The sequence below is a fragment of the Phoca vitulina genome, unplaced genomic scaffold (genome assembly GCF_004348235.1).
Source record: "Phoca vitulina isolate PV1807 unplaced genomic scaffold, GSC_HSeal_1.0 scaffold11, whole genome shotgun sequence".
Taxonomy (NCBI): Eukaryota; Metazoa; Chordata; class Mammalia; order Carnivora; family Phocidae; genus Phoca; species Phoca vitulina.
Window position 1 is genome coordinate 42,275,512 of NW_022589714.1, and position 16,877 is coordinate 42,292,388.

A 16,877-nucleotide genomic window follows, 5' to 3' on the forward strand; every position below is an offset into this window, starting at 1 on the left:
CCGAGTCTCCCCTCTACCTGGCAGTTTGTGCGGGGAAGCAAACAGGCCCCTCTGGGGGCTTGCAGGAGGAGGGAGAGGCTGGGGAGCCAGGGCCGCTCACCTCTGTTTAATGAGGCTCTTTCATGTGCCCCAAGATCTCGCAGCTTGCCAGAGAGGTTGGCAGGCTGGTGGTTCTGAGAAGAGCCGGTAATGAGGGTGCAGAGCCGGGGAAGTGGAGTGGGGCAGCTTGACGTGGCTTCTGCAGATTAGTGCAGGGGCCCAGCCGGCAGCCGTGGTCCATCATGGAAGGGGGGGGGCATGATGTCTTCTTCACCTGGAGACACAGTCACCTCTGACTTCTACCATCCCTCAGGCCTCGCTGTCACCTGTGTGGTCAAGACAGGTCGCCGCACCCCGTGTTTGGCTGCAGAAGGGAGGGAGAATATGGGGCAAGCAGTTCTCTTTTAAGGCCTGGCCCAGGGGTGGCCCACATTCCATTTGCCAGAATGTATCACTTGGATTCCCTTAACTACAAGGGAGACAGGGGAATGTAGCCTGGAGTGAGTCCAGGGAGGTGGGTAGTGGACTCTGGTAGTCAGCTCCCGGGCTTTGCTCTGAGGCCCCGGCAGAGACTCAGGATCTCTCCCGTTCCTGTTCTTGGATGCCCTGATACCTTTAATGGTAGCTATTAGGAAGGATCGGGCCTGGCCTGCAAGGGCGCACGGGAGTCTCCTCGGAAGTGTCAGGGGACACGCAAGAGTGCCTGGGACGGTTGAGACTGGGCGGACGGGGAGCAGAGCAGTGACTAACATTGGGGGGAACCAGCACCTTTGCACACCGTCTGTGTGTGAGCACTGACACCCCCCACCCGCACACACGGAGGCACCTCCGTGTCCGCACTCACACTCCCCACACACGTATCTACGTGCACATCCATGAAGGTGGTCAGGAGGGCACGCGGTGAGCCTCAAGCATCTAGAAAAACTCCTCTCCAGAAAGACATCCTGGGGACCAGCCAGTGTCTGCGAGTCACCATTAGCCAGCCATCATATTTAAAGAAGATTCTCTCCCATCTGTATAGGCCTTAACATTTAACAAAGTACTCTTTCATTCACTCAACTGTAAGGTAAATATTTACTCAGCAGTGACTCTGGGCCAGATACCATGATTGGCAGTGGAGCTACAAGGTAAGACGAGGCCCCTGTCCTCAAGGGAGTCTCGGCCGCGCATAAACAGAGGAGGGCTCTAAGGCAAGGGTGTGCGAGGGCGGGGGCAGCTCTCAGTGGCTCAGTGGGGTCCAACGTGATGTCTGGGTAAGGCCCCAAAGGACACAGTCACCCGGTGGAGAAAGAGATAGGAGGCTTCCAGGAAGAGGGACTGCTAGATGCCAAGGCGTCGTGGTGTCTTATGTGGGGAGTGGGGAGAGAGTCAGAGAAGGTGGCCTAGTGCTTCCTGAAGCTGGAGTTCCATCAGGTTAAGGCCAAGATGTGCTGAGGCTGGCGTGAAGCCAGGACAGTCTTTTCCCGAAATGCAAGGGGAAAATGATAAGGTAGAACATTCTCATCACAGGAAGGTTACCTCCCACGCCACTCAGGAATCAGACAGGAAAAATAAAAACACGCTCTAGATCTAAGAGGGAATTCAGTACAGGGGTTGGGCCACACAGGGGATGGAATCGCTGGGGCTTCAACCAGGGGGCAGGGAGGCATCACAGAGATGAGCGACAGCAGGAAGCCGTAGCCTCCTCCCACCTCCCCCTGGGTGGGGAGCACAGGAGATGACGTGACCAGAGCCAAAGATCCAAATCCATCTTGCAGGAACCAGAACCCCAGCAGCTGGGATCACAGAGGGGGGCCCAGAACCTGATGGGAAGCCACCACATGAAGCAGAAAAAGAGGAAGAAATGGCTGGCTTCTCCCCCACCTCGGGCCCTCCAGCCTTCTTCCAGGGCCCTCAGCGGCCAACTCTTCCCGGAGGCCCCAGGCCAGGGAGCCTGGGAACAGGCAAAGGAGCCTGGGAAATGTAGTTCCTCGGCGCCCAGCGTGGGGACAGGTGAAAGGGAAGACAGACGTGTGAGCAAATAGTCGGGTAACAAGTATGCTCCTGTGATTCCTTCCTAAACCTCTGGCATCAGCTGTAGACATCCGCTGTAGATTTGTCTGATAGTATTAAGCTGAATGAACGAATGCCAAATGAATATTAATAGGGGAAAAAGAAAAACAACTCAGAAGCAGCCACTTACGTTTGTTTTGTTTTTCCTGGGTAAGTGCTTGGGGTTGCAAGCTTTAAATTGTGCTTTAGAGCACGTGAGCTTAATTAAATTTAACATGTTGGAGCAACTGAACTTAAAATAGCAATTCATGGTTTCTGCAGAGATGTCGCCTGTGTATGTGATGGAAAGAAACCTATCAGGATTTCAGGGATGTGTCTTTCACAAGCAGGGCTGTGACCCAATGGTTGTGCCAGATATTGCCCGTTGCCTCCCCAGATCCACTCCTCTGTGCTGCTGTGTGCCCTGGAAGGCTGACCAGTGTGCCACCCGGAACCCCGGCTTTCGGTGGGGTTCAGCCACGGGGAGCAACAGCAGAAGATTGGGAGGAGGGAAGAGAGTGAGGTCAGGGTCTGGTGACCTCCCCTGGTATGCTCAGGGCTAGATTGGGGAACAGCGTGGCTGCTACCAGCCCTGGGTTATGGCATGTTCCCTACGGTCCCCCATCCCCGAATCTACCCCTCTAGAACAAAGTCCTTTGTAAGCAAAGGCTTTAATCACCCCTCTGTGAGTATGCCTTCCGCCCCTATGGGGCCCAGCTGATTCCGAGGTGTTTTCCTAAAGATTGTGGGCAAAGTGCGTGGGTGGAGGGACAAGAAGGTGATGGGCAGCCTGGTTTGGGAGCCCCGCTCGGGAGCTTGGACTGACTCTTGTAGGTCACGGAGGGCCCCTGAGGAATGTTTCATTGGGCAAGGGGCGTGGCCAGAGTTGTTTCAGATGGTGCGCTCTGGGGTTGGTGGTGCTGAGAGCATGGATGTGAAGGGAGCCCAGGCAGAGGCAGGGAGGCCTATTTGGAGGCTTCTGCGCTCCTCCACACCAAAGATGGCAAGGCCTAAGCAAAAGTGTGAGTGTGGAGATGGAAGGCAGCGAGAAGTCCAGAAGGTGGAACGTGGAACGTGGATAGGAGTGAAGTGGGGCCCCGGGCTCTCCAGATCTAACCTGCAGGATCAGCAGCTGGTTGTGCTGGGGAGCATGAGCGAGTAGACAGGGCCATGCGGGCAGGGATGAGTTTGGTTCTGTCACTAGAGTTTGAATAGAGCCCATTTCACATGACTTTCTCGTGCAGTTTGTCCTTTTGGTTGCCCGGGGTGGGAAGCAGCCTTGCTTATGCCTACAAGTGTGGGCTCTGAATCCCTGCGGATCCAGATCTGGTCTCAGCTCCCCCACTCCCCCGAGGGAAAGTGACAACTGCTTAGCTTCCTCCTTCCCTAAATGGGAATGATGATAATGACTTCCTCCAGGGGTTGTCAGGGGGGTAAAGTGAGATAATGTGCAAAACTTCCAGGCACAAGATTAGTGCTCACGCTAGTTATTATTGTTTTTGCTAAAGGTGGACTTGATTGTCAAGGCTGTTTGGAGCCCGCTGGCTCTGGCTCGCCCATGAGTACACACACACACACACACACACACACACACACCCAGGAACCCGGAGCTACTTCCCTGCTCTTAATCCTGGGAAGAAGGCCCTTTCCTCTGGCCATGTTTCTGACACGCCAGTTATAGCGGGAAGCTTCTCCCAGCACGCCCTCTCTCACCCCTGCTGCCAAGGACCAGCCCGCCCTGTTGTACCTGCATCAGCAGCGTGGCCCACTGGGGCTTCATCATATTCTGAGCTGCCCCGACTTGGGAAGCAAAGGGGAGAGAGGCCAGGCAGGGTCCTGCACAGAGTCACCCCGAGGCCTCAGGAAAACAAGACAGTGTCTGAGAGGCGGGATGGCACAGCGGTCCCCTGAGGCCAGACTGCCCAGTTCAGATCCCAGCTCTGTCAATTACTAGCTGGGCGTCCCTGGGCAGCCAGCTTAACCTTTCTGTGCCTCTGGTTCTTATCTGTAAAATGGAGATGATGATTACTATTATGAGTATTCATCCCGTTAAAGATCTCCGAACAGTGCCTGGCACACAGGAAGCCCTCACTCGACCTTAGCCCCTCTTCTTCTTTATTATTAATTAGCAGTAGCGGCAGTGTCTGCTTTCCAGACGACAGCTAAACATGGATAAAAGTTCTGGGCCCGTGGTCCATCCCCTGTGTCCTAGGATTGTTGCAAAGGTTAAGCGCAACACCGGATGTGAAAACCCCATCACAGAACAGGTGTTCAGTAGGCAAGCTGGCCCATCCCCTCCTCCAATGGATGTGCTCTGACATTGCACACGCCCCAGTGGGGTGCTGGGGGGCAGTGGTCTGGGGTCAAAGCCCAGCTGTGTATCTTTGCTTCTTAGCTCTGCCTCCCCAGCTGCAGAGTAAGGATCATGGTAGGGGCTGCCTCAGAGAGTTGCTACAGGACCAAGTGAGCTGATAGCCATAGGGCCCTGAAAATGGGGCCTGGCACACAGGTGACCCTTGGGGCTTGCTCCTACTGTCGTCACTGTTCTGGCTGTGGATTGCTCCTGCCTCTCCAACTTCTCTCGTCAGCTCTGAGGGGGAATGAAGTGGGCTCTGCCCAGTGGGTGGCCCAGCAGGCCAGAGGTCCTGCTGGTGGCGGCATGTGAGCCATGGTGGGCTCCGAGCACTGCTCTAGGGAAGGGGTGGCTGACAGGCCACAGGCTGGGACAAGCTTTTCAGTGAGATGAGGAAACATGCCCCGTGTTTGTCACATGGTAAGGAGCAAACCCAGACTACGGACCTAGAAACCAGTGTTAAAGTCCAGTGGCCCATCTTAGCAGTCCCAGCTGTGTGACTTCAGGCAAATCACTTAACCTCTCTGAATCTTGGCCATTTCTCTTCTGTGCCATGAGAGCACTAGTCCCTATGCTCTCAGGATTGCCACGATGCCCAGGTGAAACAGATAGACCTAAGGGGCTGGCCCACAGGCCCTTGCGGACCCCCCGCACCGCCCCCCCCCCCGCCCCGGCCCCACCTCCCCACCTCTCTTAGCTGTGGGCTGGGGGTGGGGCCAGGGACCAAAGTTTCCTCCACTGTGGCTTCCCCCTCCGCAGAGCAGGCTGGGAACGTGAGGAGGGAGGCAATGGCCTCTTGCACTGCCCACTGACGGGACGTCAATAAATGCTTGTCAGCTCCAATCCTGCGTGAGGGAGTTCCCGGGTGGAAGTTTGCAGGCTCCAGTACTTCATATTTGAGATTTCAATTAAGCTGCCTAGCTCTGGGTTTGCGGGGTTGAGGGGAGCTAATGGAGCCCTTGAGTAGTAGGGGACTGCAGAACGGAGGGCCCTTTGGGAGGAGGGGCGGTGGGAAAGGCTCAGAGGGACATGGCCCCTCCAGGACGAGGTGACTATCTTTGTAGGAGTGTTTATAGGGTGACACAGGCATTGTCTCTGGAGATACCACAAGGCACGATACCTGGACGGAGCCTTAGAGATCAGGGTGTGTGCCCAGGCTTCCTGAGGGTCCCAGCGAGAAAGGCCCTGGACAGTAGATGGGCCTCAGCGTGGGAGACTGCAGCCCCACTAGACCCTCCCCTAAGGTGGAGGGACCAGTCGAGGCCTCCCCGAGCCGAGACTCTCTTTCCCCAGGCCTCTCTGGATGAGGCTGGCCTGCTATGCCCGCGAGGGAGGAATCATCCCTTCTCTCTGGGAAGCAGAATCGCCCTCCAGTCTTCAACATTGCGCTGTCCCCCTCCCCTCCCCGCCTCTAGCTGTCTTCTGCTTAGACCCCTCCAGCCCGGTTTGCAGCAGCAAAAATTCTCCTGCCAGGCCTGAGAAAGCCATTTGCAGAGAAGGATGGCGTGGGCTCCGAGGGCAGAGCCTTGACTGTGACTCCCCACAGTGCAGGCCCCTGGCAGGGGCTCAGGCAATGTCCATGAATCTCCAGGACACAGCAGGGGTGGATGGAGTCTGGGGTGTCTGAAGCGGGGGCCCTGGCAGGCCCGGCTCCCACCACCTCCCAGAGTCTGAGGGAGACAGGGCGGGAGTCAGGCTGGGGTCCGTTTGTCTAGACTGGGCTTCCGCAGGCTTTAACCTCTCTGCCTCTCCGTGTCTCTCCCTCTGCCCCTCCTATCGTCCCTCTCCCATCTCTGCCCGAGGCGCTCCCCTTCTTCTCTGTACCTCCTTCTCCCTACCTGCTCTCCACTCTCCCCGCCTCGTTCCCTTCATCATCACATTCCTGATGTCTGTTTTTGCCTCTTCGGGGCCCTTGGGCACCTGGTCTGCTTGTGCATCTCTCACTGACCCTCCCACCCCTGAATCTCTCTCTCGCTGCCCTTTTCACCCCCACCTGTCCTTCTCCGGCGTCTTACCTGGGCCCCTCTCCTCCCACCTCTGGGACTCCTTCACCACCTCCCACGCCCTGTTCGTGTCCCCTGCCGTCCCTTCGTCCCTTCACTTCCTCCTCCTCTCTCGCCACCCCTCCTGTCTCCTTGGTTCCTTTTCCCATCTCTTCGCCTGTCCCTCTCTCTCCTGCTCCACCTCATTCCCTCTGTGTCCGTGTGTCTGTCTCCCTACTGCCAACCTCTCCTGTCTCTGTCACTCTCTCTCTTTCTGTCCCTGCCGACCCTCACCATCTTCCCCCTCTGCGTCCCCCCACCCCAGGATGATCCCAGCCTCCAACAAGGCCTTCGTGGTCAACAACCTGGTGTCAGGAACCGGCTACGACCTGTGTGTGCTGGCCATGTGGGACGACACGGCCACGACGCTCACGGCCACCAACATCGTGGGCTGCGCCCAGTTCTTCACCAAGGCCGACTATCCCCAGTGCCAGTCAATGCACAGCCAGATCCTGGGCGGCACCATGATCCTGGTCATCGGTGGCATCATCGTGGCCACGCTGCTGGTCTTCATCGTCATCCTCATGGTGCGCTACAAGGTGTGCAACCAGGAGGCCCCGGGCAAGCTGGCGGCCACTGCGGTCAGCAACGTGCACTCGCAGACCAACGGGGCCCCGCCACCCACTCTGGCCAGTGCGCCCAGCACGGCCCCCGTGCAGGGGCCACCCAAGGTGGTGGTGCGCAGTGAACTTGTGCAGTTCAGTGCCAACCTGGCCCGGGGCAGCGACTCCTCTTCCTCCAGCTCCCTGGGCAGCGGGGAAGCCGCAGGGCTGGGACGGGGCCCCTGGCGGCTCCCACCCCCTGCCCCCCGCCCCAAGCCTAACCTTGACCGCCTGATGGGGGCCTTTGCCTCCCTGGACCTCAAGAGTCAGAGAAAGGAGGAGCTGCTGGACTCCAGGACTCCAGGCGGGAGAGGGTCTGGGACATCGGCCAGGGGCCACCACTCGGACCGAGAGCCACTGCTGGGGCCGCCTGCCGCCCGGGCCAGGAGCCTGCTCCCCTTGCCCCTGGAGGGCAAGGCCAAGCGCAGCCATTCCTTCGACATGGGGGACTTTGCTGCTGCAGCTGCGGCAGCCGGAGGGGTCGCCCCTGGTGGCTACAGCCCCCCTCGGAGGGTCTCGAACATCTGGACAAAGCGCAGCCTCTCTGTCAATGGCATGCTCTTGCCCTTTGAAGAGAGTGACCTGGTGGGGGCCCGGGGAACTTTTGGCAGTTCCGAGTGGGTGATGGAGAGCACGGTGTAGGCCGGGGGGGGCCCTCCTGCCGCTCACCCTTGCAGGGTAGATGAAGGGGAAAGAATCTGTACTGGCAAGTCTTTGTGGAGTTTCCATGGTGATGTTTACATCTAGGGACAGTTTCGTCTCCCTGTCAACGCCCCCCCCAACCCACACCACCTTCCAAGCCTGTCCCCCACCACCCAGCCGGGGTGTGCTCAGGGAAAGCGGACTCGATCGCTAAAATGTCGGACTGAGCCCTGAGTGTTTGGAAAGGCGGACTCCCTCCTTTCTGATCACGAATGTAGCGTGTAAGCAAGCGGCTTTGGATTGCTTATGTTTCCAGCGTTGTTTTTATTTCTTAATTTATGTTTCCCACTTCCCAGACTCCTCCTCTTCATTCACACAGATGATGGAGAATTTACTCTTCATGTGAGAGTGGGTTCCCAGCAGTCCTGGTAGTGGGAGAGTATGGTCCGTTGACAAGAGAAGGGAAAGATTCTGGTTCCACACTTGTTTGGAGGGAAGACTGAGGCATCCCCCATCCGGACTCCTCCTTATTCCCAACTGTCCCTATGCTTGGGAGGGATGGGCAGCCATCAGCATACCTGACCCAGCTTCCTCTGCTCAGACATCATGCCCCACACCCATCACAGTAGCCTAAACCAGAAGAGTAACTTCCAGAACTTTTTATGTGTGGGAAAGGCAGAAGGGCTTTATGAGGCACAAGGGCATAAAGGGTGTTAACTTTTGGAGTTGCTGTAGGATTTTTACCTCTTTGGGGGAGGAACTTGGGACCGAAAGTCCACATAAGCATGTGGCTGGCCAAGAGGGCTTCTCTTGACGAAGCAGAGTGGGGTGGCAAAAGGAGCACTGGACTTGGAGTCCAAAGCTCTCAGTTTGGGTTCCAGAGCCACCACTGAATAACCAGCTGAACACATTGGGCAAGACCCTTTTTCTCTTTGGATCTCAGTCTTTTAATTCTCACACTACTGGATTGTACCCAGTCTTTGACTTCCTTCAAGTTCTAAGGACTAATGAACTCTTCCATGACTCTAGATATTATGGTCTCCAGATCAGCAGTACCAGCAGCACAAGCTGGTAGAGCATCCCTTTTCTTCCTACTGGACACAGAGGAAGAATTCTAGAGGTTTGGGAGGGGGAAATTGGAATCTTTTTAGAATGGTAGAGTTTTGAAGTTTGAAGAGGTGTTTGCAATCATCTCATCCTTAACCCTCTCTCCCTCCCCCACCTACCCCAGAGTATAAAGGACTTGCTCAAGGTCGCACAGTGAGTTAGTGACCAAGTCAGGGCAGGTGCCAAGGTCATCTCCTGGGATGGTGTTTGGGATTCACTATGCTGTCTTCACCCTGGCTCAGGCATTTCTGTGTCCAAAGTCCATCCCTTGTTTGTTCCTGAGGAAGGTGGCTCAGGGTGGGACATGGGGGATGCCTTTCCTAGATGCCAGCTTTGAGGAGGATCCATCCATGGAAATGACAGAGGGCAATGGGAGGGGTGCACATGGGTTCCTTTCTACCAGGGGATAAACCCCCACATTCCAGACCATGTCAAGAGGGGGCAGAGGACATGTGGCCAGGGAGAAACTGTTTTAGAAGCATCTGGAGGACTTTCCCCTGCATCTCTGTCTCTCCTGGTCTCTGTCTCTTCTAGATCTCTCCTCACTGCCAACATACTACCTCTCCCTCGGTCTCCCCAACCCATTCATTGCTCTTCTGAGTCTCTGCCATTGATCTCTAGCTTCTCTCCTGTTCTTTTCCCTCCTTCCACTTGCCAACCACACCACACACAACGTCCAGGTGAGTCCACTTCTGCTGAAGGGTTCTGATGGGCTCAGACCTGGAGCTGAGCTGGCGGCCCCCAACCCCACCCAGAACACACAAGGAGCTGGTAGGGAACTGTCTATGCAGGATTGCCTTCTGGCTCCAGCCCCAGAGCCTCCAAATCCCTCTTCTTTGCGCTTCTCCCTCCCACCCCTCCTGCCTCCTCTCACCTTCCCTCCACTCTCTTGTCTTCATTCTTGTTCTTCCTGTTGACCCTCTGCCTTGCCCCATCCCTTTCTGGTCCTGACAGTCATTAGCAGCCCAGGCCGGTCTCTTCCTAAGACATGTTAATTTTCTAGGCGAGTCCCGGGGCCATAGCACAGGCCTTCCCCAGTCATGGTGGCAACCATGGAATTAGGTGACTTGAACGGAAATCTCTCCTTCCCTCTCTCCCTCCCTCTTGCCCTGCCCGAGTTTCTCTTCTCTCCTTTTCCTCCCTTCACCTTTCTCCTTCAGTCTTTCTAAATGTAGCCATTGAGGAAGTGACCCCAAATACCACCTTTCTTTTTGCCTTTGGGTTAGGACACCCAGAAGGAAATGGTGGACACTGGAAGGGGAGGACCGAACTGTATATTCCGGTCAGTGGCCCCGAGGTCTGTCATGACATGATGTGTACTTGCACTTGTGTTTCTCATGTTTCTGACTTGAAGTTTTGGAAAGCTACATCCGTGTGGTCAGAATATAAATGCCAACTTTTTTTGCTAAAAAAGAAATGTACAGTAAAATGTACAGTTTAAAAAACAGAACCAACCACACTTCTTGGGAGAGAGAAAAAAAGAACATTCTCATATCTGTGAATGTCTGCTGTTCATTTCTCTGGAAACTGGGGTTTTCTGAAGGTGGCTTTGAAGTGGCATTTTCTCTTGCACCTGTGTTTGTTACTGCCTAGTGGGAGCCTGCTTCCTGCCAAGTTCATGTATAAGATGGGAGCCTTCTGAAATAAGAGAGAATGGGGTCGTCCTTCTGGAATAAAGGACAGTAGAGGGATCTGGAGTGAAGCTCCAGGCGAAGAAGGAATGGTCCATCCTCAGCTGCCCTGACTGTCCCACCTGGTTATCTCATAGACCTGCCCTGCCTCCTTTTTCTGGTACTGTGGCCACCACCACACTTAGCCACTAGGGGCGCACGGACATCTCCCACCCATCCTGGTTGAGCCTTGGACGACACTTTTTCAAAAGGCTCTTTTACTGGGGGAACTGGGACAATGAACCAAAGCATAAACCCAAGGTATAGAAATGAATAAACTTCTCTGGAAACAGCTTCCAACCCTAGCTACATCTAGTGGCTAGATTAGCACTGTCCAATTGGAATAAAGTGTGACCTACACGGTCATTTTAAATTTTCCAGTAGCTGCATTGAATCAAGTATAAAGAAACAGGTGGAATTAATTTTAATAATATATTTTATCTAATCCAATATAGCTGAAAGATTATTATTTTAATGTGTAATCACCATAAAATTATTAATAAGACATTTTAGTTTGGGGTTGGTGGGGGGAGATTTCCCCCCCCCAAAGTTTTGGAAATTGAGTGTGTGCTTTACACTCAGGGCACATCTCAATCCAGACTAGCCACGTTTAAAGTGCTTGAGAGCCACATGTGGCTAGTGCTGGTCATCACATGGGACAGTGCAACTCTAGACGGAGAGTGATTGACTTGCCAGCGCACCTTTTGGAAGGGGAAGGAGCTAACAGTTATTGAGCACCTACAGTTTCCAGGTCCTGTGCTGCTACTTAACAGGCATTTCTCACAGCAGTCTCTCAAAGTAGATATTATTATGCTGATTTTACAGATGAAGGGCCTGAGGCCCAAGAGAAGTTAAGTAACTTGCCCAAGGTCACACAATATGTCTGGTCGCAAAGCCTTAGCTCTTTCCATAATATCACCCCCTATTCTTTCTTCCTCCCTTCAACCCGTTATGGATTGTATTTTAGACTGATGGAAGTACTCAGATTTACAACCTAATCTGGAAGCTCTTGGTTTGGCCTCAAGGTCTGGTAAAATTCTCAGAGTGTTAACTCCAGGTAAGGGTCCCTTGGTTAAGTGGTTTCCTCTGACCTCACACTGGCCTTTCTGGCCCTTCTTAGAGGCCTGTAACACATTCCCTCCCCTGACCGGGAAGATTCCTTCAGGCTTCAGAAGGTCCTGCTCAGACCACCCTTGTGATCAGCCCTTCTCCTGGCCTGGAGACTTCTAGGAGATCCCTTGCTTCCACACCCAGCCTCATCTAGTCCCCTGTGCCCTGAAAGCCTGTGACTTCATCCCCATAAGATAGAAAGCCTCATACCAGCTCACTCCAATGACCAAACCCATCTTCCCACCACTTCCTATTCCTAAACTCTTGTCCCTATCAGGAGAAGCGCTCGCCCACCCAGATCCTCTTTCTTGATTGAAAGAAGCTTCAGTTCTCTGCTCTTTGGCAGAGAAGAGGTAGCTGATACACGCTGAGCCCAACCGAATTATTAAGCTTTCTGACAAATAGTCCAACCCCCTTTCCCCAAATTCTTGATAACAACATTCCTGTTTCCCCTCAGAGGAGATGCTTTTCATTTTGCCATCATAACACTGTTGAAATTCCAAAAGAACTTATGCACATTTTTTTTTGAAAGGGAAAAAATTTTCAGCCGGGTAAAAGGAAGGTCATTGTCTCAGGTTTCCCCCCCTTCCAAGACAAGTAGTAACTTTTCTCCCCAGGTCTCTAGGTACTGATTTTCCCGAAGCACAGCCTGGGTATTTCAGTGTCTTCTATTCTCTGTTCTCTGTGTGTCTGCGATGAGGGTCTCAGGGCTTGAGCCAGCGAGGCGGGGCTTCCTCTGTTCTTAACAGCCACTGTGGCCTCTGCAAACTGCTGCCGGTAAAATCGACACACTTACTCAAAAGACGAGACTTGGCAGACAGCAGTCAAATCCCCACCACGCGGTTTTAAATAGCACACCTCGATTCTCAAACCCAGCTGCTCCCCATGATGCAGTTGGCAGCAGGAAGTTTGTTCTGACAAGGCTTCTCCCGGGTAAATACCTGAGGTTTCTAGCTTTGCAGAATAGAATCGGACCCACCCAGGTTGCTCTCCCAACATCTACACGGAACACTGCTGCCTTCACAGTTTAAAGATACCTATTTATTTTATTTTATTTTATTTTATTTCATTTCATTTCATTTTATTTTTTTGCTTTCAGACTTTAAACTGGAGATCTTAGTTTCTGATCTTTCGTGATCTCATTTAAGGTTTCCCATGTCACAGCCAGCCAGTGTTTACTACAAGGCTCAGGAATCCCCTTCCCCACAGCCTCTAGCAGAAGGAATTGCTATGCTTCCCAAAAGACAGAAGAGGGGAGCTGGCCTTTGCATCTCAAGCTATCCTGTGATGCCCATCATAGCCATGTAATGTCTTCTGACAGACCCAGCCGTCTTGCCCTGTGTCCTCGTTTTGAATGCTTGGCATCTTTCTTCACCGACTTTAAGCAAATGGGCCAAGATTGCAGGCTCTTGCCTGGTTATTTTCCTCTTCTTGTTGGGATCCTTAAGCTTCTGGCTCCTTTAGCCAACAGTCGAATGTGCTCCTGGTGAATGAGAGCCACTATTCTCCCCCAGCATCTTGCGCTGGTGTCTGTGTGGCTGGGGCAAGGAAGACCTCATTATCTAATCCCTTTCTGAGACGTCAGTGCATCCTGCGGGCACCCGTTTGGTTTCTTAGTGATGAGGGGGTGAAACTGGAATTTCACCCATCTCCATGGGACCCCCAAGTCCCTCTGGCCCACAGCCAATCAGCCCACCGACCAGCCTCCCATGGCCCCAGGTCACTCCGTCCAGCTGCCCGTCTGGTTAAGTGATGATGAGCATACCTCCTCTTCTTTCGCCACCTCCTCTGTACCATGTGTTCATTGGTGCTCCCTGGCCACCCAGCAGCGACTCGAGCAGGGGTGAGTTCGCTTTCCCTTGACACCCCCTGTGCTGTATTCGAGATGTCTCCTGTTCCCCAAACTGTAGTTACCTCCGTTAGCTGAACTTCCTGATACTGTTCCAACTTTCTCATGAAGAAAAACCTCAGAACCTCATGCCTCCATCACCGACTCGGCACACCCTGACAAGAGGCAGGTATCTCGTTCACTGTCTGAGAAGGAATGTTATGAAGAAGAAGAGAGTGAAGTCCTCGGTTATACCTAGTAATCCTGAATGTTTTCCTCCTGGTTCCCTGTCACATTCTACCCATTCCTCCGGGGATCTCTTGAGGATACGATTCTGCCTGTCTACCCAGGATGGGCTAGTTGCCTTACTTACACAGACTAATTACAGGGAAAGTTTTATCCCTTCATTAGGTTGACACAAGATTAGCATTTTCCAAGTGGATATTGAACGCAAAATTAAATTGCTAATAATAGCTGACATTGAGATTTTCCTATGTGCCATGCACTGTTCTAAGAGCTTTGTGTAATCTCACTTTATCATCAAAACAACACAATGAAGTAGGTATTATTATTAACATTCCCATTGGGGAAGCTAAGGTAGAGAGGAGTTAAATAACTTGCCGAACATCACATAGTTAGTGAGTGGCAGAGTTGGATAAACATTCAATAAATGGATTTGCACTGAAGTTACCCGCAGAGCTGCAGAGGCGAGTAGAAACGCAGTTTGCTGGGTTTCATGTCAAAGGCCTGAATCCTGGTGTGTGAACCTTGAATTTGAGAAGGCCAAGCCCAGTAGAAAAAGTGAGAGAGGTGGAGAAATCAGCGCCGGAGGATTCAACATGCATTTGCTGACCTGCTGTGTGCCCCACACTGTGCCTGGTTTTAAAAAGAAATCAAAATAAAAGTGAAGGACACTGTGCATGCCCTTGAGGGCCTTACATGTTTCCCGGAGGGGCAGGGGCATGAGCTAGTTTCTAGATCTCTGATTTTGCAAAGATGGGTCCGTTTTCATTTATTTCAAGATAATGTATAGCTTTGGGGAAGCTACTATCCCGGAGGAGGTGGATGGGTGGATGGATCGGCCAGGGCCACAAGCCCCAGGTGGCACCTCTGGCTGGAAGAATTTACTAGATTTTAAGCTTCAAAGAAACTCAGCATGGGGAGTGTTGGGCTTTGTGCCAAATAGGAGCCGGGTCAGGACTGAAATCCTGTGCCTGGGCAAGCAGGGGTGGATGGAGGCAACCAACTGTCCCGGGGGGCTTTAAGGCAGGGTGGGTGGGAAGTAGGATGGAGAGAACAAAGGAGGTCTGGAAGAGGGGCAGTTGCAGAGAACTGGGGGCGGGGGGGGGGGGCGATCCTGAGTAGCCCAAGGCAAGTGCAATCCTTCCTGTGGGTGAGGGGCCCTTCAGGGGGAGGAGAGCTGGATACAGAGCCATTTCTCGGTCCTGGTTTCCTTTCTGATGAAGTATCAGTTGTTAAGTATCGACCTTGGTAAGTACGCCTGGGAAGTACATGTAGTTCTATAGATTACACATCAGATTGGAAAAGGCAGAGTATAACAGTCATTATTATTAATGATACGCATTGCTGAAAACATTAATATAAATTACAGGGAATTAGTGATAATATTAGGTATCTCAGACTCAGAGAATCTCAGGGCTGCCAGAGCTATTAGGGGCCATCCACTCTAGCCTCCCTCAATGGGTATTAGAATCTTCTGTTCAATATCCATGAAAACTGTTGTTAATCTTATTACAAGCAAGACTGTGCATGATGAATTTCAGAGTTCACCCCAGGCAGGAAGTGGCTCCCCGTACTCCAATCAGATCAAGGCCTGATGGTTATGACTCCGTATTCCTGGTGGGCTCGTGTGGAGCCATCATTCCTGCCTTCACAAGAAATCCAGAAGCCAGACAGAAAGCAGCTCTCAGAGTGCTGTGGCCAGAATCATGGTAGGAAATCAGGTACAGAGCCAGGACCTCGGCTGAGAAAATCTCCAAGGGGGAGGATGCTGTTCCCTTTGCCAAATCAGTGTTGGTCTCCATGACATTGAGAAAAGGAAGGAGGCTGGAAAAGGGCAGAAAGCACATGGCAGCCTCTGCAGCCCCTGATGCTCCTTCATGTTCCGAAATCTACAGTCCCAGTAGCAGCAAGGAGGACCTGGAAAATCCCCTGGGCTCCCTCGCTTATCACTTCCCCAATCCTTGCTCACCCTTTAGTCTCGTTCCAGGTCTGGCATAATAGCCAAAATCTAACAACGGGGCTCTGGAATGACCCAAATGCTTCCACCAAGCCCCCCACTGATTTCCTCCATTTCTCTGGGTTAACAGACATTTCCCCTTCTAGGCTGTAAATGCTCATGGGAAGACTCTGCCAGATGCCAGGTAAATCACCCAGTGACAGGCTGGCTTACTTGAGTTAGGAGTGAGCACTTCCCAAGGTGTGGTAGGAGGACCTGGGGCAGTCTATTGAGCAGCCCTCTCCACCTCTCCTTAATATCCTGATCCCTGTTAGCACAAACACCATCCACCTGCTTGAGGTGGGGAGATTCAAAGTGACTCCGTTTAGTCTTTACTTCTGAATCATCACATAAGTCCCCAACTGGAATGAAGAAGGAATATTAGAGAAATGGCCCACCCCATCTGGCGCTACACAGCTGGGCAGGCCCCTAGGGTAGAGCTGACACCTCACAGTTGCTTAAGGGAAAAGTGGGGTGCAGCAGAACATATGGCAGGGGATAGGGTGACCCACACACAAAGAGCCTGGCTTCCATGATGAAGGTAAATGGAGATGAGTGTGGGTCACCCCAGAGGTCTGAGAGGAGGTGGAGTGGGCCTCCACAGTCATCAAGGAAAGGGGCCCAATTCTTCCTTGATCATCAAAGTTTTTGTGGAGTTCTGACGAGACTCTCTCTTCTGAGGAATCTTGCGAACAGTTTTAGGTTAGTTCAGCCTTGACCAATATTATTAAAGAAGCAGAGGTTGGGACTTTTCTGGGATTTTTTCTCTTGAGCCCTAGGGCCTTCCATCTCCCCTGAGGTATGGAAAACAGGGAATGGGCGTCTGTGTCAGGCATAAGAAAACAAGATACTCTTGCCCGAGCCCCTCTGCCTCTGCTTGGGGTAGAAAACAAGATGGAGCAGGCTGAGGCAAGAGTATCGGATTCCAGGGGTGGTTAACTGGGCTTTCTTCCCTACGCCCAGCCTTGTCTGCAGAGTTAGAGGGGGGTGGGGAGAAAACTAAGTGGGGACGTTTAGTCAAAAGCAGGGCTGGAGAGCTTGTACAGCATCCCCTGTTCCAAGTAAATCCTTTCACATGGATTATCATTCCTTCCATTCCTTACCTAACAACTTGGATTTACATACCAGGGCTTTCCCCATTTTACAGATTTTCCAACCTGAGAATGCAAGTTGTTTGTTTTTTCCAAGTTCTTACAGAGTTTATGGAGCAGAAG

At 52.7% G+C, this 16,877-nt stretch overlaps 1 protein-coding gene across 4 annotated transcripts in view; it reads left to right on the forward strand.

The window, feature by feature from the left end:
• The window catches only part of LRFN2 (leucine rich repeat and fibronectin type III domain containing 2), a 175,328-nt gene extending 160,802 nt beyond the window's left edge, over positions 1-14,526 (forward strand). For 3 of the 4 annotated variants that reach the window (XM_032409873.1, XM_032409872.1, XM_032409871.1), the window contains one exon: positions 6,731-14,526. In XM_032409873.1, the coding sequence (XP_032265764.1) occupies positions 6,731-7,709 (979 nt within the window). In that variant the 3' untranslated portion in view covers positions 7,710-14,526. The remainder of the gene's footprint in view (positions 1-6,730) is intronic. The other variant, XM_032409875.1, reaches the window with a different exon arrangement.
• Positions 14,527-16,877: the final 2,351 nt, after the last annotated feature.